The following is a 27,321-nucleotide window of genomic DNA, read 5'->3' on the forward strand; positions in this document are numbered from 1 at the left end:
TAAAAGGCGACTAAGGAATAGGCTTATGAACTTGGAATTCTTCTTTTAGGCGATGGGCTAGCAACCCGTCACTATTTGAATCTCAATTCTATCATTAAGCCAAACAGCTGAACGTGGCCTATCAGTCTTTTCAAGACTGTTGGCTCTGTCTACCCCGTAAGGGATAAAGACGTGATCTTATGTATGTATGTATGTACAAAAATATTTTTATTGTTAAATAGGTATTTATATTTTATATTCAAATATTCAATAATATAGTAATTTTAAACTGATTATTTCTCTCCTCTTTTCTCCTTCTATCTTCTGTAGGAATAACTAACTTTATAACTTTACTTCCTACATAACATACATATGGTTAATGAAATAAACGAATTTTTATTTATTTATTTGTATAACTGTTACTTACCCCGCTTGTCGGTGCAGCGTATTATGAGCAGCACGGCGCCCACTTCGCCGCTGGCGTGCACGAACATGAGAGCGGCGAAGATCGCTATGAACGCGTATATCTTGTTGCAGGGGCCGCTACATTCGCCAGTGACGGCGAAACCGTCCAGCGCCGCGTCGGATATGTCGTATTTTTCTAAACTGAAAGATAAATGAATATATAATCACATTTTATATAAATGTGTATGTTTGTTGTCTCTTCACGTAATCAACCTTATCGAATTTTAATTAATTTGTAGTAGTACCAAAGTAAATGTACTAAAGACATCAAGTAATTTGAAAAGATTTTACTAATGAAGTAGACTTCGTGACACTAATGCAGGCTCGGGTCTACTGTGCCAAGTCAGAACTCGTCCAAGTTAGAACTCGTGAGTCTTAATTTTAACACGTGAACTACGACTACGACCGCACTTCCCTTCCATTATTAGTATTTATTATTTTTATGGTTGGAACGCACTGGACATCACCTTAAAGACACGGTAAGCCAATAATTTATATATGTGATGACGTAACATTTACTGAAACATCAAAAATGTCAACATTGAAGTCAAATAAAAGATACGATTGATTTACTAACGAGATTCAGAGTTAGTTCCTAATACTTTGCTAACCCATCACCTTATATAAGATTTATTTTATTTTATTTAAAAAATATAGTAAAATTATTAAAAACTTACGCTTTTATCGCCTTCTCGCCTATTCCACTGCTGTCAATACAAGTACAGTTGGAGTATATCCATGTGTTGTTGTCCAACTGCCGACTTTCTGCGCACCCCGCTTGGCACGGAGATAGGTACGTAAGGGCATCCTAAAACAAGGCGAAAAATATTTTATTGAATTATTTATCCGCCGCATAAACCTCAACTCATTAACATACATACAAACATACATCACACCTCTTTCCCGGAGAGATAGGAAACATTAACCTTGAAAAATTATACATATTAAATACTTAAAAAAAATATAGCTTATAAACTTGGGATTCCTCTTGAAGGCGATGGGCTAGCAACCTGTCACTATTTGAATCTCGATTCCATCATTAAGCCATACAGCTGAAATTGGCCTTTTAATCTTTTCATTACTGTTATCTCTGTCTACCCCGCAATGGAAATAAACGTGACAAAATAAATGCTCGTGAAACTTCACCCACCTGACCACAAACCGGGCTAAACGACACGTTTTCGCAATGACAGTCGTTGCTGCACGACAGACTAGAGTTAGGGTTGCCAGCCTCCAACAATCTGAAGCTCTCCTCTGGGCAGCTCACGAACATTAGGACTACCATGCCTGGAAATAAAGGTGACAGATTAAAATTATATTTAAAAAAAATTTAAACAAAGAGGTCTTAAGATACCCCGGAAAGGAGGCGTGATTTTTATGTATTATGTATGTAGGTCTTAAGATTTGGTGCAACCGAACGCAGACATAGAATTGGATAGATACCGCCAGCTAACATATGATCCGAGCCAATTATGGTTTTTTTGTTTAATTATTTCACTTTGGGTGACGATTACAGCAGAACGGATATCGAATGAAACAATTTCGATGAGTGAACTTTATATCGCCTTCATCACATAGGTACTTTCTTGACTATTAAGTGTCACTTTAAATTATTTAATTACAACTATACCATTGCCGAAAGTTTGTCCGAAGCGCCTTTTCAGAAGCCTTCCGAGAATTACTTCGAATTTCTTTCTGGGATTTATTTTGCCCCGTTAAGACCTTTAAATCACCAAGAACCAACTCACCAGCACTATAAATGGCCGCCGTGGCCGCTGTCCACGCGGCCACTTGCCGCGCGGTGGGCACCAGTTTCAGTATCACCACGCCCGACGTGATGATCCCCAGCCCCATCACCAGGATACCGCCAAGACCTTAAATTTTTTGAGAAAAAAAAAAACAAGTAAATTTATTTTAATTCTTTTTTCGGTTTTATTTGCAGAGAGCATCTTACACTCTTACATTGTAGTCTTAAACGAATCCTGGACTCCTCCTAGGGCTTTGGGTCAGGACCACTCAGTATCGGGTGCGAGACGGCCATTTTGACAGTGTCAGACACCAGTCACACCAAGCGCCTAATCTAACCACAGAATCAAAAACATCGTATGCCTGGGACAAATCCAAAAGTATGACGGTGAAAACTAGCCTTACCAAAAAATACGTACATACATACATACATAAAATCACGTCTCACTCCGTCACGGAGAGGTAGGCATAGACTACCTCTTTCCACTTGCCACGATCTCTGCATATTTCCCTCGCTTCATCCACATTCACACTTCATGCAAGCTCGGCGGTTACGTGTACTTTTGACCTGACCCTTTACCAGGACGTCCTTAATTTGATCAAGATACGTTCGTCTAGGTCTTCCCACTCCGACCTTTCCCTCCACACTCTCCTTGTATATCTGCTTAGTCAGCCTGTTTTCATTCATCCTCGTTACGTCATTTAGACAATACGTCACCAGAATAAACGTGGTGCTGTGACTACAAACCATTCGTAATGTTCATCGTAGTACCTCACCCGAGACAAGGTTGGCGTCGTGCGTGGGCAGTCTGAACTGCTTCTCCAGGTATTTGGGCAGGAAGCTGTAGACGCCGCTGATCGGCATCAGGTGTAACACGGAGCTGGCCGTACGCCACATGAGAATGTCGTTTGTGAGCTGACGCTTGATTGTCGCGAAGAAGTCTGCAATGAAGCAAGAAAATGTTATGAATAACGTGGTTGGTTGAAAAAATTTACACATTGATTTATTTAATTTTATTCAATAAGATTCTGTATGCTGCATAGAACTTGAGAATAAAAATTATAATAAAATAGAAAATAGTTATGATACCTAATTTTTACCAATGGAACTAAACATAAATTGGTGTAAGTGGGTTTTGTATTTCCGACAGTACGGAATACGAAATGTGAGTTTATTTTACAAGCCGCTCAAGGCTTCACGTGACTACGCATAAATAAGGATAAATACATATACTCACGTCTATATCCCTTGCGGGGTAGACAGAGCCAAAAGACTTGAAAAGACATTGTGATTCTCATAGTGACAGGTTGCTATCAAAACGTCTATTTAAAAGAAGAAACCCAAATTTATAGCCTATCCCTTAGGCACCTTATACGACATCCACGGAAAAAAGATGGAATGGTCCTATTCTTTTTTCTATTGATGCCGGGAACCACACGGCACATGTATAATGATATTCGGCCCTTTACTATTGTTACGAACTCCTTAGAGTATTCCGAACTCCTTTGTAAAGGACAAGAACTTTGTATTTTAAAATAAGAAAAATAAGAAAATAAATGAGTCTGTTTTTTAAGCGTGCATCATCTTTTATTTACCAGCGCAAATATTATTATTTTATAATTATTTTCAGCAAATTTCCTATATTTTGGTCCTTCGAAGCGCACTGTCTCTGAATTAGAACTTCAAGCCCAACTCGCCGAAATTGACGACGATACAAACAGTTGTAGAAGTTCCCGTCATAGTGATTCAGTGCGTAGTCATCCTTGTGAGACTGTACAGAGTTGGCTCGACCAATGTCATAACCCTACTTCAAAAAACAATTTACAGTGTTCGCAGGAGTTTCAGCCTAATGTGAGTGTAGCCTCCGGTCTCCCTACCGTTGTGAATACTGCGGCTCATGAAGCCTTCATGACGGCACCGGTGAGCTTGCCTCGGCCCACTGCTGCGCACGGCGTGTTCCAGGATATTACTCCGACTGCTGTCGATATCCCGGGCACTTTCCTCGTGCGCCACAATACTCCAAACAGTATTCAACACGATCATTGTAACAAAAATAAAACAGAAAGTAGGGCAAACAATGACTTTCAGGCACTTGCCCGGGCTATCTCGGAGCTTAACACAAAGAGGCCAAAGGTGAGTAATATTCCCTTACCAATTTTTGACGGTAAACCTTCCGACTGGCTTATATTTAGGAAAGTTTTTGATAGCACCAAGCCAGCCTACACCGACGCAGAAAATTTAGCGAGATTAAGTACGGCTTTGCGAGGAACGGCCCGAGAAGCTGTTTCCATCCGACTCGTCGCTGCATCGGATCCCGAGGAGGTTATATCTCAACTACATAAAACCTTTGGACAAACCGAGCTGATTATTTTAGGTGAGGTCAACAAAATTAAATTATTCCCTCAAATTATTACTTCAGAAAGCAAGGAAATTATCGACTTTGCATGTAGGGTCCGCAGTTGTGTAGACACTATTAAGTTACTAAATCAAGTCGAGTATTTATATTCGCCCGAATTATCCAATGCCATCATAAGTAAGCTACCTTCCGCATTACGAGATCACTGGGTTCACTTTGCCTTTGAAAGAGCCGCTACAGGTATAAGCAAATTGGAGTTACTTTCTCAATTTTTGGACTACGAAACAGAGGTTCGAAACAAGTTCGGTTACATTGAGAACTTTAATTTGTTAGGTGCTCCCAGTCAGAAAAATAAGGGCAAGGTGGTAACCACTGAATGTACTGTAACTTCTTCTGAATCCGAAGAATCATCTGCTGCTAGAAAACACATTCAGTTAAACTGTCGCTATTGCAATTTAACTAATCACGCTATAGAGACATGTAGAAAGTTTTTAGCTTTATCTGTAGACGATAGATGGCGTTGGGCGAAAGAACAAAAGGTTTGTCACCGTTGTCTTAAAAGAGGTAATCACAAGTATCGCTTTTGTAAATCAAAAGATGCGTGTGTTGAGGCGTTATGTGGTAAAAGACATCACAAATTGTTACATCGATCTTCGCATGAAGTTAATTTGGCGATTGATTCTGAAGATCAGTCAGCAAGTCAATCTGTTTCAAATTTGAGTCAACAAGTCATCACCCATACTGATATGAAACCGAACTTAAATATTTATCCTTTAAAACCCTTACTTAAAATAATTGCAGTTACAATTAAAGGCCCTACACGTTCTTATGACACTTACGCTTTATTGGATGATGGTTCAACCGGAACTTTTATTGATTTTAAAATATCCAAGCTTATAGGTGCTCGTGGCCCAAATGCCCATTTACGAATGGACTGTGTAGGGAGGTTATCAAGAGAAACGGCTATAGAATTAGTAAATTTTGATATTCGTGGTCAAAACTGTAATGACTTTTATCATATTAAAGCTAGGTCATTAGATAATCTTAATTTAGGTACCCGACAGACGGTTTGTAAAGAATTTGTGAATTCATATTCACATCTTTTAGATATTAGTGACGATGTGATTTATGAAAACGCAGAACCTACAATTCTTATCGGAGTCGATAACTGGCATTTAACTATATCAAGGGAAACTCGCAGTGGTACTAGATCTCAACCCGTAGCATGCCGAACAGCTTTAGGATGGGTTCTTTATGGCGTGGCTCAAAGCAAAACAAAACAAGTTGAATTCGTTAACCACTGCACCTTAGACGATTGCGACGAAATAAAGTCTATGATCAAAGATTATTTTAAATTGGATTCAATAGGCATTACGAAGAAAGAGCTTAGATCGTCGAGTGATGAAAGAGCAATAAGGATCTTAGATAACACTGCCCATCGTCTCCCGAATGGACAGTATGAAGTAGGGCTTTTGTGGCGAGATGACAACCTTTGCATTCCGGATGGTAGTTATAATCTAGCTTTAAGTAGGTACATGAGTTTAGAACGAAAATTTGCAAAAGATCCACAGTATGCAAATCAATATAGAGTTAATGTTCAAACCACTATTGACAAAGGTTATGTAGAATCTTGTGAGTTCCCACCAAACCCAAAAGCTACTTGGTATTTACCACATTTCGGAGTTACGAACCCCAACAAACCAGGAAAACTACGTGTAGTACACGACGCTGCCGCTAAATGTTACGGTGTTAGTTTAAATAATATGTTATTGTCTGGCCCTGACTTACTACAATCTCTTTTTGATATTCTTTTAAGGTTCCGTGAAGGTAAGGTTGCAATATCAGGAGATATTCGAGAGATGTTTCCGCAGATAAAAATTCGTGTTCAAGATAGAGACGCGCAACGGTTTTTATGGCGTATAACTTCTGATTCTCCTATATCTGCTTTTAGAATGTCTTCTATGATTTTTGGCGCAGTTTCAAGTCCTTTTACTGCATTATATATTAAAAATAAGAACGCCTTAGAATATCAGTCAAGGTTTCCAAATGCCGTCGATGAAATCTTAAATAACCATTATATGGATGATTTTCTCGGAAGTTTCGATAATGTAGAAGAAGCGGCAGCAATAGCACGTGATGTATTTTTTATTCATAAACAGGCTGGTTTTGAAATGCGTTCTTGGGTTTCAAATTGCTCCGAAGCTTTAAAATTTATACCCCCAGAATTAAAAGTTCAGAACACTGAAATTGAATTAGGAAATAGTTCTGTTCCTGTTAGAACTTTGGGGTTAATTTGGTTTCCTTTAGATGATGCAATAGGTTTTAATATTCATTCATCTATTTCTGATTTTCCAGAAAACCCCACGAAACGTAGTGTTTTGTCGCACCTTATGAGCGTTTTCGATCCTTTGGGTTTACTATCTCCTTTAACAATCAGAGGCCGAATCCTTTTTCAGGAAGCTTGGCGAAACAAAATAGGTTGGGATGAAACATTACCAAACAATGAAATTATAAAATGGAAACAATGGTTTTTAGATATTTCTGATTCGGCAAAGTTGCGAATACCGCGGTGTTACATACATTCCTCAAACTTGAAAGTTCTAAAGAGAGAGTTACATTTATTTTGTGATGCAAGTAAAGTTGCATATGCTGCAGCTGCATACTGGCGTTTTACATTTGCTGATGGAACTGTAAAAACCACCTTAATTACTAGCAAAGCCCGTGTAGCTCCAATAAAAATAGTGTCTATTCCAAGATTGGAATTACAAGGTGCTCTAGTAGCAGCTCGACTGGCAGCTTCTGTTATCAATGCTTGTATCAATAAACCATCCGCGCGTTTCTTTTGGTGCGACTCTAAAAATGTTCTTTCTTGGATCCGAACTAAAACATATAACCTCAAACCATTTGTTGCACATAGAGTTTGTGAAATTTTGGAAATCTCGTCTGAAAGCGAATGGCATTGGGTTCCCACCGTTGAAAATTTTGCAGATGATGCCACTCGTTTCCGGACTGGTAGCATAAGCAAAAGGTGGTTTGAGGGACCTCAGTTTTTATTTTTGTCTCAAAGTGATTGGCCTACAGAGTCAACCACAAATATTTCATGTATGTTGGAGACAAATAAAGATATTACTTCTATAAATTTTGATACACAATGTAAGAATTTTTTAGTTGCAAACCCAGAACGTTTTAGTTCATGGTTGAAGTTTCAACGCGCAACAGTTTTAGCTCAAAATTACCTGAGATTGTCAAAGTTTAGGTGTTTGCAAAAAAGCGGGGTAGATATTAAGTTGATTGTATGGCTTGATGGCCACATTACTCGTTTCGATCTGAAGGATACTGGTAACTGTACCAATCGGACACCATATAGCCCTGATCCGACCGCAGAAGATTTACTTCGAGTTCGCCTTCATACATTTCTCGCCTGTCAAAGATCTGCTTTCTCTGCTGAATATAAATGTTTGATCAATGGCACTCCCATACAGGCAAGCAGTAAACTTAGTAAACTTGAAGTCTTTATAAGCGATGATGGTTTGATTCGATTAAAGGGACGTGCCCAGTTAGATTTAGACAACGAAACGAAGGACTTTGTCAGACATCCAATAATCCTAGATGGAAATTCTAATGCCATCAAACTTTTAATAATGTTTTACCATCGCAAGTTTGCCCATGCCAATAATGAGACAATCTTAAATGAAATGAGAAAGGATTTTTTTATATTTCGACTGAGAAGTATTATCAAGAAAGTCGCTTATCAGTGTCAATTCTGCAAAAATCGAAAAGCTACGGCATCAATTCCTCCTACTGGAGACTTGCCTCCAGCTCGGCTTGCGCATCATAAACGCCCGTTTACATTTATAGGGCTCGATTATTTTGGCCCTCTTAAAGTAAGCATTGGAAGACGATCAGAGAAGAGATGGGTGGCTATTTTTACCTGTTTGACAGTAAGAGCGATTCATATTGAGATAGTTAACAACCTTTCAGCCGATTCAGCTGTAATGGCATTACGTCGTTTCATTGCCAGACGTGGTACACCATCTGAGATTTGGAGCGATAACGGAACTTCTTTCGTCGGAGCGACCAAAGAACTGAAGGAGCTGTATGGTGCTCCTGTGACTACTTTTGCTGCTAATAATTATATAAAATGGCGGTTTATTCCTCCTGCAGCTCCATTTATGGGCGGATGTTGGGAAAGATTGGTTCGTTCAGTTAAAAATGCATTAAAAGTGACCCTTCCGCCCGGAAAATGTTATCCAGAAGAATTATTGACAACGTTACTAGCTGAAGTCGAAGCATTAATTAACGCTCGCCCTCTCACTTTTGTAGCAGTTGAATCTAATGATGAAGCTCTTACCCCCAACCATTTTATTTTTGGTTCAAACTGTGCAAGTACGATACCCCTTCAACTGACTGACCGGGATTTGATTAGCCGCCAAGGCTGGAAGAGAGCTATACGTCTATCCGACCATTTTTGGAAAAGGTGGATTCATGAGTATTTGCCATCGCTGATACCCAGGCAAATAAATTCGCCCAATCACCGGAATTTGGCTGTTGGAGATGTCGTTGTTATCATGGACGAAAACCTTCCTCGAGGCATGTGGCCCAAAGGGCGGATTGTGGCTGTGTACTTGGGAAAAGACAAAAAGGTTCGAATGGCAGACGTAACCACTGAAGGCGGAGTATTAAGAAGACCAGCAAGAAAATTGGTGCAGTTACCTGTATTTCAAAATTCTTAGTTTTAGTTTAAGTTTCAGTTTGTATTTGGGGGGGAGAGTGTTACGAACTCCTTAGAGTATTCCGAACTCCTTTGTAAAGGACAAGAACTTTGTATTTTAAAATAAGAAAAATAAGAAAATAAATGAGTCTGTTTTTTAAGCGTGCATCATCTTTTATTTACCAGCGCAAATATTATTATTTTATAATTATTTTCAGCAAATTTCCTATAACTATTGTCACATGTGCTTATCGCAAAAAAGGACATGTCTGATTTATAACCACATGTCAATGATATGTTTCCACTCCTCGTACGGATATAAGTACATACATACATACATATGATCACGTCTATATCCCTTGCGGGGTAGACAGAGCCAACAGTCTTGAAAAGACTGAATGGCCACGTTCAGCTATTTGGCTTAATGATAGAACCGAGATTCAAATAGTGACAGGTTGCTAGCCCATCGCCTAAAAGAGGAATCCTAAGTTTATAAGCCTATCCCTTAGTCGCCTTTTACGACATCCATGGGAAAGAGATGGAGTGGTCCTATTCTTTCTTGTAATAGTGCCGGGAACCACACGGCACATAAGTACACGACGGATATAAGTACACGTGTATAAACAGTATACAGAAATATCGCTATCTTATCGAATATTAACTTACTTTCAGCAGGATAGGAGTCACCTTGAACTTGTTACTACATATCATGGTACAATCTTAGATTAAAAATTGATTATACGAATGACTATATGAAATCAGAAAAAGATGGTAATTTAAAAATCTTAGGCCGAATTAAGTACACTCAAAAATTTTAAAAATATAATCAACCTGAGCATTGTAAACGTTCCTCTATGTCTTAAATTTTAATAAAGAACTTTTATTGTTTCCTTTGCTTTTACCCAAAAAAGTTGTCTACGAAAATAAAATGAATGAAAAAACTAAATAAGACACACATGTTTCGTCAAGATGTTTTCATAAAAATAACTCACAACATTGTATCAATATTTGGTCTCATCTTTAAACGTATTAGAAAAATTTCGTGTCACGATGATAAACTCCAAAACTATTACTATGATTTTCATTAACTTTGATATGTACTGTACATATTTGTAATTTGTTCTAACTAAACAGTATATAACTCAATGATTTATCATTTTTGAGTCTCAACAACGCTTGCCTGATCATTCAGGTAACATATTGACTTTGTCATCATACTTAAAGATCACGCCTTTTTCCCGGAGGGGTAGGCAGAGACTGCATTATATACTCAAAGTCACCTTTCCACAATCGCTGCATACCTCTTTTGCTAACATTATTCCTCGTTCAGATACCAAAAAAAAAAGTGATCTTTTACCTTTGAAGAACGGCTCGCGTTTTTCGGCTATTTTCTTCGGGGGCTGCGGTATTGGCTCCTGCCTTATTTGACGCGGGAAGAAGAACATGAGGGTGGATAGGATCACGATGAACCCAGCTATGAACACCATACCTGAAAACATATAAAAGAATGAGTTGATACAATTATGTTGATGATTTCAGAATTGTCTTAGTAATTGTAATAATGTTACACCTGTATGTCTTAAATGATGGATTTGAGATTCAGACAGTGACACTGCCCATCGCCTAAAATAATAATCCCAAGTCTATATTAGCCTTTCCTTTGATGCACGCTATGTTTCTTTTTTCTTATGTGTAGGATAAAAAAGCAATGATAGCATTAAACTTTTGAAAAATCATTAATGAATGAGTACGTCGCCATGAACGTCTACAAAATACATACATACATACATAAAATCACACCTCTTTCCCTAGAGGCGTCTACAAAATATTTGGAAATTTCCTTAAAGTGACGTATGTATTAATATCCCGATAATACTAATTCGCTAAATACATTTCCGCCCATTCGCTCGCTAAATGCGATGAATACTGAACAAATATCGTTGTATTTACTATTTGTAACTAGTAAGTCAAAGTACTATTAAGTTTTATTACTTCCTTCCAAATAGTCGGCCGTTCAACCGACCGATGTATGTTTTTCGCATTAGGAATATCAGGAAAATGACTATGCTATAATATAGCAAACACTATAGATTCATTAACAGGTCTACAGTAAATGAAGACATAAATACTCTTTTAAATTTAATACTATCCCAATTCGCTAAGTTTACTTTTCCGTCTTCTTATCTTTTTCAAATCCCGCAAAAAGAAAAACATAATTTTAAAAATCATTTTTAGGTATTTTACATCCTGGTTTCTAATTAATTTCTAGATATAAATTGTTAATATTAAAAGAGGCATTATTTCTTGGTAGATCATTACAATTCACAGTTTAATACGATACTTAGGTACGATACGATTTTATCCTTCTCTTAAAAACATATTTTGATAGAAAATAGACTCTTGTTTCTAAATTACGTGTTAGATATTTTATAAGACCGTAGTTTTTATATCAAAACAAACTTTAATGTGCTAAGAACCACGCCACCATGCGAATGATGAATCAAAATTACCACAAATCGTTAAATAAATTAACTTAAAACGATGTATTACAAACACATACATATTATCATGTCTATATCCCTTGCGGGGTAGACAGAGCCAACAGTCTTGAAGAGACCGAAGGGGCACGTTCAGCTCTACACACATACATCACAAAGTAGACTTACCGAATTCAACAAAGGCGTAAATTTTTTTTTAATTAGCAAAATCCTTTCAACCACACATAATAACGTTGCTAATGTGGAAACAAAGTAAATGTTTAGTACATTCTGGTCATTATTTGCATGATTAATCAACAAGATCAAGAATAAGAAATGCTCTAATTATATTAATTATTATAGCTGAAGTGAGAATATGTCTGACAAGAAATACATACATTCGTGTGAACTGTTAGAGACAATATTGTTGACTGCTGATTGGCGCCATTTAATAACTATTGCTTTGTGAAAGATTTTCAATTTGTTTATTAAAGTAGGAATGAAAAAGACAATATGTACAAATAACAACAATAGAAATGGCATCGTACTATTTGAAAATGTATGTAAGATCTGGATGGAGTTACCTATGTATATAAATAAAAGAATCGGTCAGAGAATATATATAATAACTAACAATGATCTACCTACGGATTTGGTCACAAAGTAATCTCTAAAACAAGAATAAAATGTTAATCTTGAAGTGGAAGAAGAATATAATGCGGCGTGGTTTCCAACACTTCAGAATAGAACCTTTCCCATGAATGTCGTAAAAGGCGACTAAGGGATAGGCTTACGAACTTGGGATTCCTCTTGTAGGTGATGGGCTAGCAACCTTTCACTATCGGAATCTCGATTTCATCATGAAGCCACACTGCTGAACGTGGCCTTTCAGTCTTTTCGAAACTGTTGGCTGTCTACCCTGCTAGGGATATAGATGTATATATGTATGTGTGCATGTAAAAAGAAGATAACCTAGTTGATATTGGTAAACCAGCATTCTTCCATTAAGTTGTATGTAATATCGATAACTGTCTGATATTATAAATGATGTTGATATCACCTGTCTATACTTTCTGAATCTTAGACGCAATATACTTAATACCAATAAATCCAAACAGATACATTTGCGTTGATACAAGGTCGCCCGGTCCGCGCTCAGTCAAGGGCGTTCGTTTGATACAGTGTTTAACGCGATATAAACTGTTTACGTTAACTATCAGACTATAGAGACGTGTGTGTGACGCAACAAGTCCTTTATGCAACTCTGGGACATGACATTTGTATCATAGACGAGTCAAGGTCACCATGGAACCGGTTAAAAAGTAAAAGTGAGTTGCGTGTCCACCCACAAAATCCTCATTAAGTACGGACATCGCACGCATTGTGTGCCACAAATTTATCTGTTCAGGTCATGGTGGCGCTAGTCTCGCACTTGTCGTACGAAACATTGAGAAGTAGAATAGTTCCGAATATGTCCACTGTATCAGATAAGATTGTCAGCAATAATTGTGGGCAACGAGACGGCCGCAGCCTTGGCCGTGACCGGCCGTCAATAGAGCGCTTATTTTAGCTGTGGCGACGCGGCGTGATGTAAGCGTGTTATGTAAGGCGCACGCCGTCACGCTGAGAAAAGCGAAAGCACGGTGGAAAATGCAATGCGATGCGACAAGCCATGGCCCCTGCTTTGCCGGGTATATTGACGTGTAAATGTAAATGATATGGCCGACTATGGGCATTCAATCGTAAAGTATCTGACTCGAAAGCATATTTGTCCCACCATACCCGGGTTTAATAACCGCAAGTGACGACGTAGACTTCATGTATATTTTTTTTCTGAATTACGTACCTACTTTAGTTTAAAAACTAACCGATACTTTAAAGGGTAGCGAAAACATGCAAAACACTGCATATTAAGGAACCTGAATGTGCGTCCATTACGCAAGCACGTGCCCGAGGTTGGATTTTATTCCGAGAAGAAGGAAAATATGTGAGAATTAACTCATAGCTAAATGTTAGAAGCCGCAGTTCTAAAAACAATATTAACATGTTCAATATCAAAATCTAACTGTTTCTCAATTGAACGAAATCTCTATATTATTGCATAAACAGCAACCGTACCGCATAAAATATCGAAAATTACATATTCTTCTCAGATTGTCAACGTCACGCTTGTGCGACGCCTACCAAAAGAACATAAGAATGCAATAATGAGACACGTCTTACACAATTTCAGTTGCGTGTATTACTCGGATATTAAGCAATTGAGATTATCCTTTATTTTGCTGCAGACATTTATACGTAGGTATACTATCACGTGTTTATCCATTACAGCGGACTGATCCAATAGCCACAGCCATTTCAAACAAGAAATGGAGATTCATGAGCTTTAATACGTATTGACATACATACATACATATAATCACGTCTATATCCCTTGCGGGGTAGACAGAGCCAACAGTCCTGAGCGGACTGATAGGCCACGTTCAGCTAATACGTATTGACATGGATATATTTAGTGATTTTCACAAAATCCTTCACTACATGGTAAGAATTTTTGTGTGTCTGTAAAACCAAAGATTTAACGAGTTTTTTTTTAGTTTTACAATCGTTGCCATACACTACTCATATAAAATAAAATCATTACAACCGTGACATTCCATTTATGGTTTATTAGAATAACCAAAATGTTTTTGTTTATAATTAGATGATTTCATTATTTTTGTATGATGTGAAGTGACAGTGAAACACATCTGCACATACATGTTCGCGAATTATAAGGGCAACCAGCAATGTATTCCAATAACCGCACTCCATGAAAACAGCCTAAAGGCTACTTTTTAACGGGGCACGATGCAAAATCTTTATTCATTTCACACATGCACCTTATAAGCATAACTTACGTGTGTTGATGCTTTAAGATCCTTCAATAGAGAAAACATGCAAATTGACGTGAATTGTGCAAATATTTGCATACTTTTAAAACCAGTTTCGTCCAGACATTTGCTTCATCGCATACATCAATAACATTTAAAAGAAATTCCCAATCTGTTACACCTACAAACAAAGTATTCGAGAGCCATTACAAGGCACATTAACGAAATGCCAGACACGATGATACTTAAAACTTTTATCCTTAAAACAAACACGAAATAAGCCTAAAAGAGAGACTTTAAAGTTAATTTTAAAGCAGCAAATATGGACACTGACATGTATCCGTTAAATAACTCGTTAAGATGCAAAGCTTCATTCATGAACTTATGGCAGTTGGACAATAAGGAAATACGCAGAAACCATTCAATGAGCATTCGCGAATTCACATTATTGTGAGTCGAGGCACGCATGTAGCAGTTTTCTACTTGCTGTGTGAATTTAAGTAGTGCTTGCAAAATCGAAAGTCATTTCGATTATAGCTCTTATTTCATTAGTGTTAGGTAAGTCGGTGCGTAAATCTATTAGGCGATCTAATGTGGCGGTCATCGGTTTCGTTTCGTACTTAGGTCACGCATAGCTATGCTTTCTTCGTGAGTTTTGCGCGCAAATCTTCGCAAGCGCATATAACGGTAGTCAGTGGTTTCGCGATGGAATGCAAGCTTACTAAGGTTCTAAACATAACTATTTTAGCTCTACGTATGATAAAGTTGCTACTTGCTATCTAAAGAAAGTTGTTTTTTTTACATTAATACATTTACAAAAATCAGGCTTATATTTAATGATCAATAGTAAAAATGCGTTATAACGTCTGCTACAGAAGAATTTTTTTAAATCCAATAGTATTTACATTGTGTTGTAATCGTAAATCTGGTACAATATTTACAAAATCGCTGTTTTTATAAAATGAGCTGTATAATTTAGTTCTTATTTAAATTCCATGAGTTACTAAACTAAATTTCTTCTATTGCTCTCAGATAAAAGATTACGAAGTTACTTAGCTTACGATTACGTCGGCTTGAATTCTTTCTCAGACTCAAGTCATACATTTAAAATTACGTCCACTTGCCATTAGAGGCAAGAACTGCAAATGATTGGGAGTAACAAGACTGATAGATATCTTATAAGGCTAAACAACAAATCTCATAACTGCAATGCTAATAATTACATCAGTAAATTAATTTAAATTCGTTTTATAATGTACTAGTTGTTAGTTCGTAAGAGAACGTTATTTAAGCTAACGATATTTAAACTTCAAAGAAAGTGAAATCAAAGAAAGCTATTAATGAACCTTAACCAATTCTGCACCTATCAGTATGACCGTATCTCACAAAAAATAGTTATACGAAATATATAAATGTCTCTTTTTGTATTATGTTGCCAATTTCTATACATTTATTTTTAAAACATTTCATTTGAATTTCTTGACCTTTCGACTTGTAAGCGATGTTTCCAGTGAATTGACCAAAACATGCATTCATTGCTATAAAATAATGATTAACATTGCTATTCCATTTAACACCGCCTTTAAACTTTATTTGTTTATTGTTTTATCAAAATTATCATAATTTAAAGAGCTGCTATTACAGCAATTTTCTATCATACTTCTTAGATAATAATTTAACAGCCCGGAAATACGAGTTTGACCAGTAAATAAAAACCTTCATCATTTGCAATTAAAATCTCAACGATTAACTATAAAAACAAGTTAGTTCGATTATCACGATATTAGAAAACAGAAATGTCGTTACATGGAAAATGTATTTCAAACTAAAACATTGTATTTATACGAGAGTTCGATACAGGAAATATTTTTCAAAGCATTGATAAGGAATCGTAAAAAAAAGCTCATAATCTGAAGAGATTACTGAAGAGTTAGTGTATAATATAACATGCCATATCTAAATTCTAGTCATATACATGTTTCATTCTCATAGCGTCCAAAAATAGACTGATTTTGCATAAATTTACGACTTCGCCACGTTATATGTACAAGATCGGTGTTGCGAGACATTTATTTTGTCCAGGTTCTCCTTCCTCCTTCTGGAGTTGGTCCCAGTTACATCTTCTTCTTCTCTTGAGTGGAGCCCGGATTGCGCCTTTGACTATGAGCCTAGATGAGGTAGATCAGGGATTTACACAAAGCGACTCCCGTCTGACCTCAACACGTTTGCAGGGGAACCTAAGCCACTGGATCACGGTAAGAGCTACACTATATGAATATGCCTATTCCCTTAGTCACATTTTGTGACATCCTCGAAAAAAAGAAATGGTGTTATAATCTGTGTGCCCAGAACCACACGTCACATTTAATTTTACAGGTTCATGATATCATAACTTCAAAAATTAATTGTACTCACCGAGCCACCAAGCGCCAACCCATTTTGGATCACTGGAATCGTAACCCGGATCCAACAGCGGATTTACATACACTCTTGTGCAGAGAGCCCCAAGTAGAAATCCCAAAGCTGGTCCAATCACACGGATGCCGATAGTTATTGCTGTGAACAACGAAAATTTATACTCAAACTTTGTTACAAAGCTTAACATAATACTGAGTAATACTATAATACTATTTTACGAAAGCATAAATCTTAAGTTATCATTATTTTAAATAAAAGTTTCGTAGATTTAGATAATATCGTACTTCGAAAAGCAAAAACGAGTTTAGCTTGTGCTCAAATATAAGCTGATATTAAACATAATCTTCTAATTGACATATAAACGAAAGCTTTTCAGTTCGAATCAGTAACTAACATAACATATGGAAAAAAGAAATAGAATGAATATTTTAAAGGGAATTTGTGCAAGTGAATTCTGAGAAGATCATTATCTGTCATTTAATCATGTTGTAAATATTGATGGACATAATCGAGGAGGCGGAGATGGCCATTATGCAAATTGTGATGACTCGTACTCAGCATTTTGTTCAAGTCCATCTCAATTTTCCCTCATCTGACCGCAGTCGTTTATCTCAACTAGCACTGAGAGACTGATTTTAGGGGTCGTCAAACCCCGAAGGTAAATTTTAATAATAAAAGAAAATTTAAGCCCTTGATTGATTAATCAAAAATAACAACAGGATTATTGATAAAATTTCAATTTATTTATAAACTATTTCAATACGTCACTTCAGGAAAAAAAATAAAGCTAAAAGCATAGAAATAAAAAAAAAACATGCGAAATTTCAAAAGATTTTTTTAAAAAAAGCAGTCCCCGCCTCTTTCGCCGAAAGATTTATCATCTCATTGCTCGAAAGGGTATCCCAGTTACGAAATTGAATTAAAGCCTGTAATAATAAAATAACAAAGATGCAGCGTGGGGTGAGTGACCAGAAAACAATCAGGTACTAAAGACCCAAATGTAATACTTCCCAGAAATCGACCACATCGCTTGCCAAAACACGCTCCTCGAGTATTCTTATAAGGCGGTGAAACAAAAATTCACGCTCCTATTATCATCATGCGCTTTTGTAATAAATAATCGCTGCGTCTCAACCTCATGCGATTATTTCAAAACGGCCATTGCTCTTGCCTGCATACACGTTTTTATCGAACTGTGATACATCAGTCTTTACAGGTTCAGATGCATCATTAACATTGTTTCCGAATGTTGCTCCTTCGAATTAACGATGAACGATTGTCAAAAATGACGGATTGCGTCATTAAGGATATGAAACTTATGAGTGTTTCCCCGCCTCAGATCCCAGCAGGACAGTGCATTTAATTTGGGTCTTGTTAATACATATATTTGAGACCGAGTTAAAAATAAGCTAAGACATAAATAAACAGGAAACTCTTTTATAGATTTGAGCAAAAGTGTAAAATCTTAATTAAAAAAGAGTGAAATAGGAATAAGAAATAAATAAGGAGTGGAAGCGATAACCTTGCTACGTCTGTTGCAGTAAACAAAGTCATCCAACTAATGTAATCTCTACCAATATTGTAATCATAATATATTGCAATTCATACTGCAACTAGTAATCTAGAACAAAATAACTCAATTATAGGATAGATTTATGTAAACATTCAGTAACAAACTATTATCACAGAATTTATTAATAGGATACTTTATATTGGTCGGACTTGAAACTTTAATGTTGTTTCACCCAATGCAAAACAGTTTTAGGAAGCATGACTAACACCTTTCGAAGAACGTGAATAGACTTTGTGGCTTTTTTGTGTGGCTAGAACACACCTGTTTAAATGCTGGTCGCAAAATATTACAAAACATTTCGATGAATATCACATACATTTTTCTTATCATCACTGCAGAATTTAGAGCCTTCAACAAATTGCAATTCATGATTGACACAAATATATATCGGTGCCATAATTTCATAAAAATTTTGGTAAAAAAACTACTTTTGTATTATAAAAGAAAGCACGTTACACAATTTACTCTTTATTACGATAAAGAATTTGTTGGCACATATACAGATACGCTCATGATAAACAAATAGATAACTGCTGATTACGATTGCAATTTCTCTCTCCTAGAATATTGGAAATTGCACACCGTTATCATATCTCACTTATAGAGTAATCTTATCTGGCGTGACGATTCTGCATGCATAACTGACCTGTGACAACTATTGCTAGTATTGCAACGTATGTAATTTGATGGCATATTGGTGAAACTGACACGTTTCAGTTCCAGCCAAATACTAGCTCTGGGTTAACCTCTTAAGGTTAAATTTGTTATAGTAACATATCGTTATTAACTCTGTTTAATAGTTTTTGTTTTTGAAGTAAAACATCATCACAATGTCTGTTAATGTCTCTTATCTTATGTAATACATTTATACACTTTGTTTGTACAAATAAAACCTTTAGCATACAGGGAACTCTCAACGTAATGCCCAGGCTATTTATTGCAAAATTTTTGCATAGACAAAATATATAAATGAAAAGCCCTACATAGACTCTTCACAAAGCTAAATATTTATGTAAAGAACTGACCGTTTAATCGTGCCTCAACATTGTAGTTTTAATGAAAAGCATCATTAAAGGGATTTCACCGTAATTAACCTTCATATCGTATCGTTTTTCCATTTTAATGAGATCGCGGACATCAAGATTCTCGCGAGCAAAAACTCTATCAGTTCCATGAAACCAATTAAACTCAACCTATTAGGTTTGTTTTCGAAGCCTGTAAAAAATGCGTTTAATTGTTATTGTCCGCGTCCTACAAAATAAGCTGAAGGTGTGCACTAAATAGGAATATGAAATGAATATTGAGCAGACCAGTTTCTTTAGCACTCCACATAAAATGTAGGGTTGAAACGTTTTTATTTTACTTTTACAATTACAATACTTTGCCATCTCTATAATGTTTGTCTCAAACGTTGATGGTTATATTAAATCCTCAAAATTTAGTTTAACTGTTTTGTGTCGTAACATCTTCAAGAAAAGGGGCAATGTTACAGCCACGTGGCGTTGACGATACAATTGGGGAACTGCCCTACTCTCCTAACCCGAATAAAAATAACTCCAAACCATTATATTATTTGTTTTACTATAATGTAGCCAAAATTAGAGATACATATTTTTATTTTTTGTTCCATAAAATAACTAAAACAAAATTTGAAAACTGAATACAAGGTGTTTAAAATTCATTTAACACCATTCGTTCTATTTATTTCAATAACCCTTATAATAGATAATTTTATAAAACATTTTATTAAAGACATCATTATACTATAGGAGAATCGAAGTTTCACCAGATTAGCAACTAGAAACAAAAAAACTATTATATATTTTATGCGATCTACAAGGTAAAGGCGGCGTCTGTATAGAAAGGGAAAACGTCGACGTAACTATCGCTAAGTTTACAGAAAGCCAAGTTCAATGACGAAGAGAAGGCTCAACTAGATATTGAGCTGTGCCTACTAAATAAGTTACACAGATAAGTGTTCAAAGTTTTTACATGAGATCCTATTGCTTTTATGTCAAATTGCCAGGTTATAAACACACAGTCGCAAGTTTTCTAAAGACGGAATAAAAGAAAATAACACTGAAGTCATATCATTCTTTAAGGTCGTTTTGAAATTTTCGGATAGTCTGCGAAGAATATCCTTAACTCAAAATTCAAATTTACGGACATACCAGTTGGATATTTGGGTCACATAATATTGTAACTATGATGTGAATAGTTGAGCTATGTTCTATTATTACCACCCCAGTTCCTCGCTTTGCACATAGGTACTTACTTGCGTTTTAGAAAACTGCCGTTGAAACACCGAAATGAACTCATCAACACCATCATAGGCACAGACAGTTACCTGCCTGACACTACCTACGAAATTTTAAAGGCTACATTGATTACTTCGTCCTACAGTCTCCCAGGACTCTGCCTGACACTTGGAAACCGCATAGCAATATTTTCTTTCTCGATTATTCTCCGCAGCAGATTCAAACCGTCCGGTCCAAAACGATCTAGTTAGCCCGTAATTTTCTCATCACGCAATCATACCACGAACCACAAGTCAAATATATACTTCTCCGTCTACCGGACCAGTGATGTAACACAAAATTGGGACAACGACTCATGTCTCTGTCCTGTCTATGATCGATACATTTTCATGAATTCTCCCTACCTTCATAATATTACCATCATTGCCATCATTCAATAACAATAATGAATCGCGAATACCTTTACTAAATCGTTTTGAAAGTATTATTGCTAGCCTAACCCGAAATCCAAACCTGGTCTTGGGTAGTAACGAGAAAAAAAAACTGCAAATAATAAAAGTTTGGTTCCATTGAAGGAAAATTAGAATTAGAATTAAACAACATTAGAAAAGATTCCAACATCTAACAAATTAAAGTTTGTGGTCCAGCATGTTTAATTAAATAAGGTTCTTTTCAGAGAATCGTTTATCAAATTGATATTCTCGATAACATGACGTACAACTCTTGACTCGACTCATCAGGGCTGCATTGGATACAATTGCTATTTCAGTAGTCGTAACTGTGTCAGTGGGCCGGCTCGTCTCAGCGACAATTTCAGCTGATTGAGGATATTGCAGATATTCTTGCGTACTACGAGATGCAATACCCTTATTTTATTCTTGATTCATTACTTGTGTTTATTGTACTCTTCTGCTTCTTTACTTTTTCCCACTCTTTATGTAGGTTCGGTACACTTTGTTTCTTTCAATAGTATAAATCACTAGCGAGCCGCCCCGGCTTCACACGGCTAACATTTATAGATAAACCTTCCTAAGAAAACTCTCTTTCCACAATCAAAACAAAATGGAGATTAGCGCATACTATAAACATACATACAGAGAAAATAGGGAGACTATATAATATGTACAATGATTGTAAACTATTAAAAATTTAAATTTAACTTTTGGTAGTTTGAAAATGTTTGAAATACAAATTTGAATTATGATTTATTTAAGACGTCATGTAGAAGTCCAAGGTTAAATGGTAAACAAATCATCGTCGGGTGTGCATTGGCATTTTTATTGACTGCTTCGTATACATTCTTGCTATTTATTTATGCACCTAAATAAATATAAGCATCCACGCAAAAAGGTGTATTTACATTTTATTTTTAGTTCTGAGTTACGTCAATAAAGTTTCGTGTAGATAATTATTTCGACGAATTGCAAACAAATATTTGTTAAGCACCAAATAAACAGCATCCTTTCCTTATCGATGTCTAATAAATCTTATCGGTTCGATTTAAAATATTTAATCAGCATTCAGATGCAAAAATATGCACAGACCGTATAATAATTCACTGTGGACTAAACTAAATTACTAACGGACATGCAATTCAGGTCAAACAATTTAAAATGCATACCATCATGGACATCGATGGAATTAAAATATTCGATACGACGGCTAGGCCTCCTAGCTTGATGTCCTAGAATGGTACTTGTACTTTCATTATGATACTGCGCAATCAAAGGAATTACATAGATTAGAAATCTGGTTTCGAACGATATTCTCGGGAAGAACATATTGACAGATATCAAATTCCAAGAATCGAAAATATTCAAAAGCTCAAAAGTATTACAATTTAATATTTAATTTATCGATTCAGAAAAACAATAATATCGTAAGCAATAATTGGATTAATTAAAAAATGTATAACCTATATTATTATCACGCGAATGGTGTGACCATTAATGCGTTTTTTATTTAGAGCGATTATCAATTGATCCAGTTCTTTAAACTGTTCTAATCCATTAACACGTGCAACATAATCAATCCGAAATCATCAATTCGTAATTTAACAGCTATATACTAGCCACAGGTACTGATAAATACATTTGTAGCTGTCAGAGATTATTCACTTTCAAATATTTATATTTTTCAAAATTAAGCTAACCACTAACCAGGCGATTGAAGGCGATGGGCTAGCAACCATGATGGAATTTTAATCTCAATTCCATCATGAAGTTATACATCTGAACGTGGCCTTTCCGACTTTTCGAGACTGTTGGCTTTGTATTCCCTGCAAGGGATGTAGACCTGACTATAAGTATGCTTATTATCTTAAAAAAGAGTAAACAACCCACAATAATTCAGACAATCACATGTCAATATTAAATGCAAGTTTTGGATCAAACAAGAAGTAACAGTTCGAGTTGTCTATTTTTGAATTTTTTTTGATCTACCAAATTAGCTGCTGCCAAATAATAGTAGAGATACATATATCGTCCTCTGCTATTATGTTTGGAACGATTTTCGAAGATTAAAATAATTTTGTATCAACACACCCGCACTACCCAACTCAGCAGGTAATAACAGGCCGTTATCCTGCTAAAAGTACTAGTTTCGAACCTCCCTTTCTACGCATCGCATTAACATCACAAAATAGGAATATAACCAATTTTGATTTATCTTCCAAAACAAAATCGAGCTTGGCCGAGATACAAATACAGACGCGATACTTTTTCATGCCACGCCGTCTATACTGGTTTTTGCTGCAGTTCCTTTGAAAACTTTTTACATGTCGAGCGTATAAATCAAAAACGGGTTCCTATTAAAAATGCCATATATTTTCCAGTTTTGTAAACGTAGAACGCAATTTGGATTACAATTGCCTGTCCAATACTGACTTAACTATATGCGATACAGCTTTCTTTTTGAATTTCACAAAGACAATTTAGTATGATTGCATGAAACTTCGGGAGAGGTTTATATAATAAGAGTGCGCGGTGCACTTATAACAGATAGTCAATTATGTAAATCGTTCGTAGGGTAACCACACGTAAATATACGCCTTGATACAGACACTATCTTGTCATCCGATGGAACATTTCAGGTAACGAAATCACCTCTGAATAAAAACGTGACTTGTGAAGAATATCAAAACGCATAACTTGTAACTGACGATTTACTACAATGAAGCGAAGAACGAAATAAAGTAGCTGTGACCAAACCAACTGCAAGCTTATGTCATATTTTATAGGTAAGTAGTTAAAAAAATAAACTCATAAACTCCACAATCTTCTCATCACAATGTATATATTAATAGGTACGTCTATGTCGGTTTATAAGCTTCTGACGGTCTATTTCGATTTTTTTCTGTCAACGCGCCTATCCTCCCATATGCTGCTTAGAAATGTTTGACCCATTCGTTTTTAGAGTTTTTTTTCCTTTATTTGCTTTCAAGGCCTGGTACGTTAAGGGTAAAAAAAATTGACAACCCTATTCAGAGGGCGTCCAGCTGAATCCGTCGTAGGCGGCGCAGTGGGCGGGGTGTATGATTTATTTACAACTTTACGTGCCGAATTTATTGCTTGCAAAACGCACACAATTCAGACGCAATCGAAACCGAAAGAACAATTTATGAGTCCAACGATCATATCATCAATGCAGCTTATTGTTCGAGAATTTGCAGTCGTAAGGTCCAATGTAGCCATTACAATTCTACCTTGAAGCTTATTTGTAAGTCGATACCTGCTATTATAATTAAAAGAAGATCATAGTCGATGATGGTCGAAAATAAAAAAATATATACGAGTATACCTATTAACATCGGCTTGGTATACCTATTGATAAGGTCGGAAATACATTGGAGAAAAATATTTACTCACCCATATAAAGCGGTGACTGTCTGCTGCCAACATTGTCATCAACATAAGGTATTCCGAGCGTGGCAATGCCGGTCTGTCCCACGCCGACGACTAGCAGGCAGATGAAGAGCCATGGAATTATGACCGCAGTTATGGATGAGCGGGTCTCCGTGCTCTTGTACTGGCTGGCGTCACAGACGGTCGCGTTAGCGTAGTGCGAGCACACCGGCGCCGGACCTGCTCTATGTGCGTCTAAATGAACATCTAATAACCGCGTCCCATACAGCAGGTGCGGTACTACACAGCCGATCACTCCCACTGCTAAAACGAGCATCATGCAAGCGATCCATCTCGGTCTATGCCCACGACCTGCTAGATACGTCAGGAATAACGCTGTGCATATCTGTCCGATCTCTGTCGCTGCTAAAAGCACACCCGTAGTCTTTGACTCCATTTTGAACAGCTTCTCTATGGTCGTTGTCACACTTACGAAATACGTAAGAAACATGCCCTGTAGAACCCATCCCGAAAGAAACACCAGCATGAACACTCTGGTGGAATGAAACGCGGAGCGTTGTTGCGCCTGCTGAGTCGACGGTATCTTGCAGTCAAGCGATCCATTGTTGTTTCCTGTCGCTAACCGTTCTTGTTCTTCTGGTGTTGCTTCAACGCCTTTCATGGCGGCGTCCTCGGCCGGAGGGCCCGCGGGACCCGCCTCCCCACCCGCAGTGACTTTAGCGACGATGCTCGCCCTGCGACAATAGAAAATTTTTGTAAAGCCTCACGTTATAAGGCAACAAACATAACATTGCACATTCTCAATCATTAATTACTCAACTCACGTCATTATCTAGCCGCAACTAACGTAATCTACTACAACCCTCGACGATCAGCCGGGCGGAAACCGTATGCACGCGAAGCTCTAACTAATGCGGCGTTTCCGTCTAACAGAACCGCGTCGATCGAGAAAAAAACTATCAGTATGCGGGAGACGACTCCCTGGCATACTTTTACGGGGAGCGATTTCGGGAAGTATAGGAGGCTGCGTGCGCACGACCACCGCGGCGAGGATAGACTGCATGGAGTGACTGGACTGCACCGCGATGCACCCGTTTTGCCCGCCTCTCGTTTCTCCCCACACGGGGTTTTTATTGGCCGTCTGACCGTTTTTTGTGCCGCACGCATTTACACACGATAAGAGCCGTCTGTACGAGACGCCCTCCTCCTAAATGCCCTCCCTCGTCTCGACACTGCGGAATGTCTTTGTCTCCTTGGGAGCTTTTAAAGCTCTGTTTACATTTTGCTTGTTATTGTCATCATTAAAGTATATTTTTATGTATTTGCTTACACCCCTACGTGACCTGGAGGTGAAATATTTAGGAACTTACTTATTAACATATGCCTTCTTACTGTTAAACATAACTTCGTAAACTTATAAAAAGTAAAAATAAAAATCGCAAGACCTTTCCTTTTAATTTTTACCATCTACAAGGGAAAAGAAGCTGCAACAACACACTACGTTTCTTTTCACTTTAGATGAATTTCAGACCAATGTATTAAAACCACACAGCATCAGAGATACATAACCGTAAAACCTTTAACAAATACAGATAATGAAAGATTTAAACCTGACAAATTAGTATATATCGCTCATATAAAATTGGAGGATACAGACAAAGTTCGCAACAACACCAGGAGGAGAATATTAATGCGCACGAGTCATACGTTTAACTGGACTTGCGAAACTGACCAGGGCGATGACCAGAGGACACGACACGCCGACAACTGAGCCGTAATAGACCTAGCAACTATTAGATGCATAGAACTCGTTATATGGCTTGGTCTAGTAGTTGGATACTTGGTGGATATGCTTGACCAAGTAAACAAAACATTGTATGCCTTTGGAGGAACTATTTGTGGAGTACAAATTTGAAGTCCAGAAATATTAGGGCCATGTTTGTTTACTTACAATATTGAGCCGACCCTCTTGTGGACCATGGATGGATCCATGCGAGATTTGCTAGAAATAAATGAGAAAAATTAGTAACTGTCAATAATGGGTACTGTCAGAAGTCTTCACTTGAATTCACATAAGTTGTTCTCGTCATTGCATTCTGTTTAAAACAGCTCTGATTTGAATCTATCAGCACGTTCTGACTTCTGCGCCACTTTAGGTTATTAATAATTAATACTTAGATTAAGCTAAACAAAAACAGAACAGAAGAAAGAAATAAAAACACACAAAAATTTTGGAGATTTAAAAGGTATCCAAATTTTACACAACTCAAAGATGAGTCAATCAACCTATTTTTTAACTGACGATAAATGGGGCTCATAAAATGCATTCCGAGATAAGCATTCGAAACTGCAATGGCTGTATCGGACAACGCTATCGCTGGTGATAACGGGACGCTTCGGCTACTTGCAGGTTGCCGACCTATTTATCTACAGACTGTATTTCGTCCGTAACTTTGCTTGTGTAGCTTTAGATATCTTCAGTCCCATTTTTGACCCGGGGTCTAGCTATTATGGTAATCTCATCTTAGAAAGTAAATTTTATCATGCTACATACTCTGCGAACAATTCTGGTGATGATATAAAAATTATCGCGTAGACCTA

At 36.9% G+C, this 27,321-nt stretch overlaps 1 protein-coding gene across 2 annotated transcripts in view; it reads right to left on the reverse strand.

Moving 5' to 3' along the window:
• LOC106133512 (solute carrier organic anion transporter family member 74D) overlaps positions 1-27,321 on the reverse strand; it is a 57,395-nt gene that overhangs the window by 6,461 nt on the left and 23,613 nt on the right. For both annotated transcript variants that reach the window (XM_013333264.2, XM_013333263.2), the window contains exons 2-9: positions 24,724-25,454; positions 17,024-17,164; positions 10,616-10,747; positions 2,968-3,132; positions 2,193-2,318; positions 1,595-1,731; positions 1,122-1,252; positions 407-585 (exon numbers count right to left, since the gene is read on the reverse strand). In XM_013333264.2, the coding sequence (XP_013188718.1) occupies positions 407-585; positions 1,122-1,252; positions 1,595-1,731; positions 2,193-2,318; positions 2,968-3,132; positions 10,616-10,747; positions 17,024-17,164; positions 24,724-25,381 (1,669 nt within the window). In that variant the 5' untranslated portion in view covers positions 25,382-25,454. The remainder of the gene's footprint in view (positions 1-406; positions 586-1,121; positions 1,253-1,594; positions 1,732-2,192; positions 2,319-2,967; positions 3,133-10,615; positions 10,748-17,023; positions 17,165-24,723; positions 25,455-27,321) is intronic.

This window comes from Amyelois transitella, chromosome 3, assembly GCF_032362555.1.
Source record: "Amyelois transitella isolate CPQ chromosome 3, ilAmyTran1.1, whole genome shotgun sequence".
NCBI classification, from domain to species: Eukaryota; Metazoa; Arthropoda; class Insecta; order Lepidoptera; family Pyralidae; genus Amyelois; species Amyelois transitella.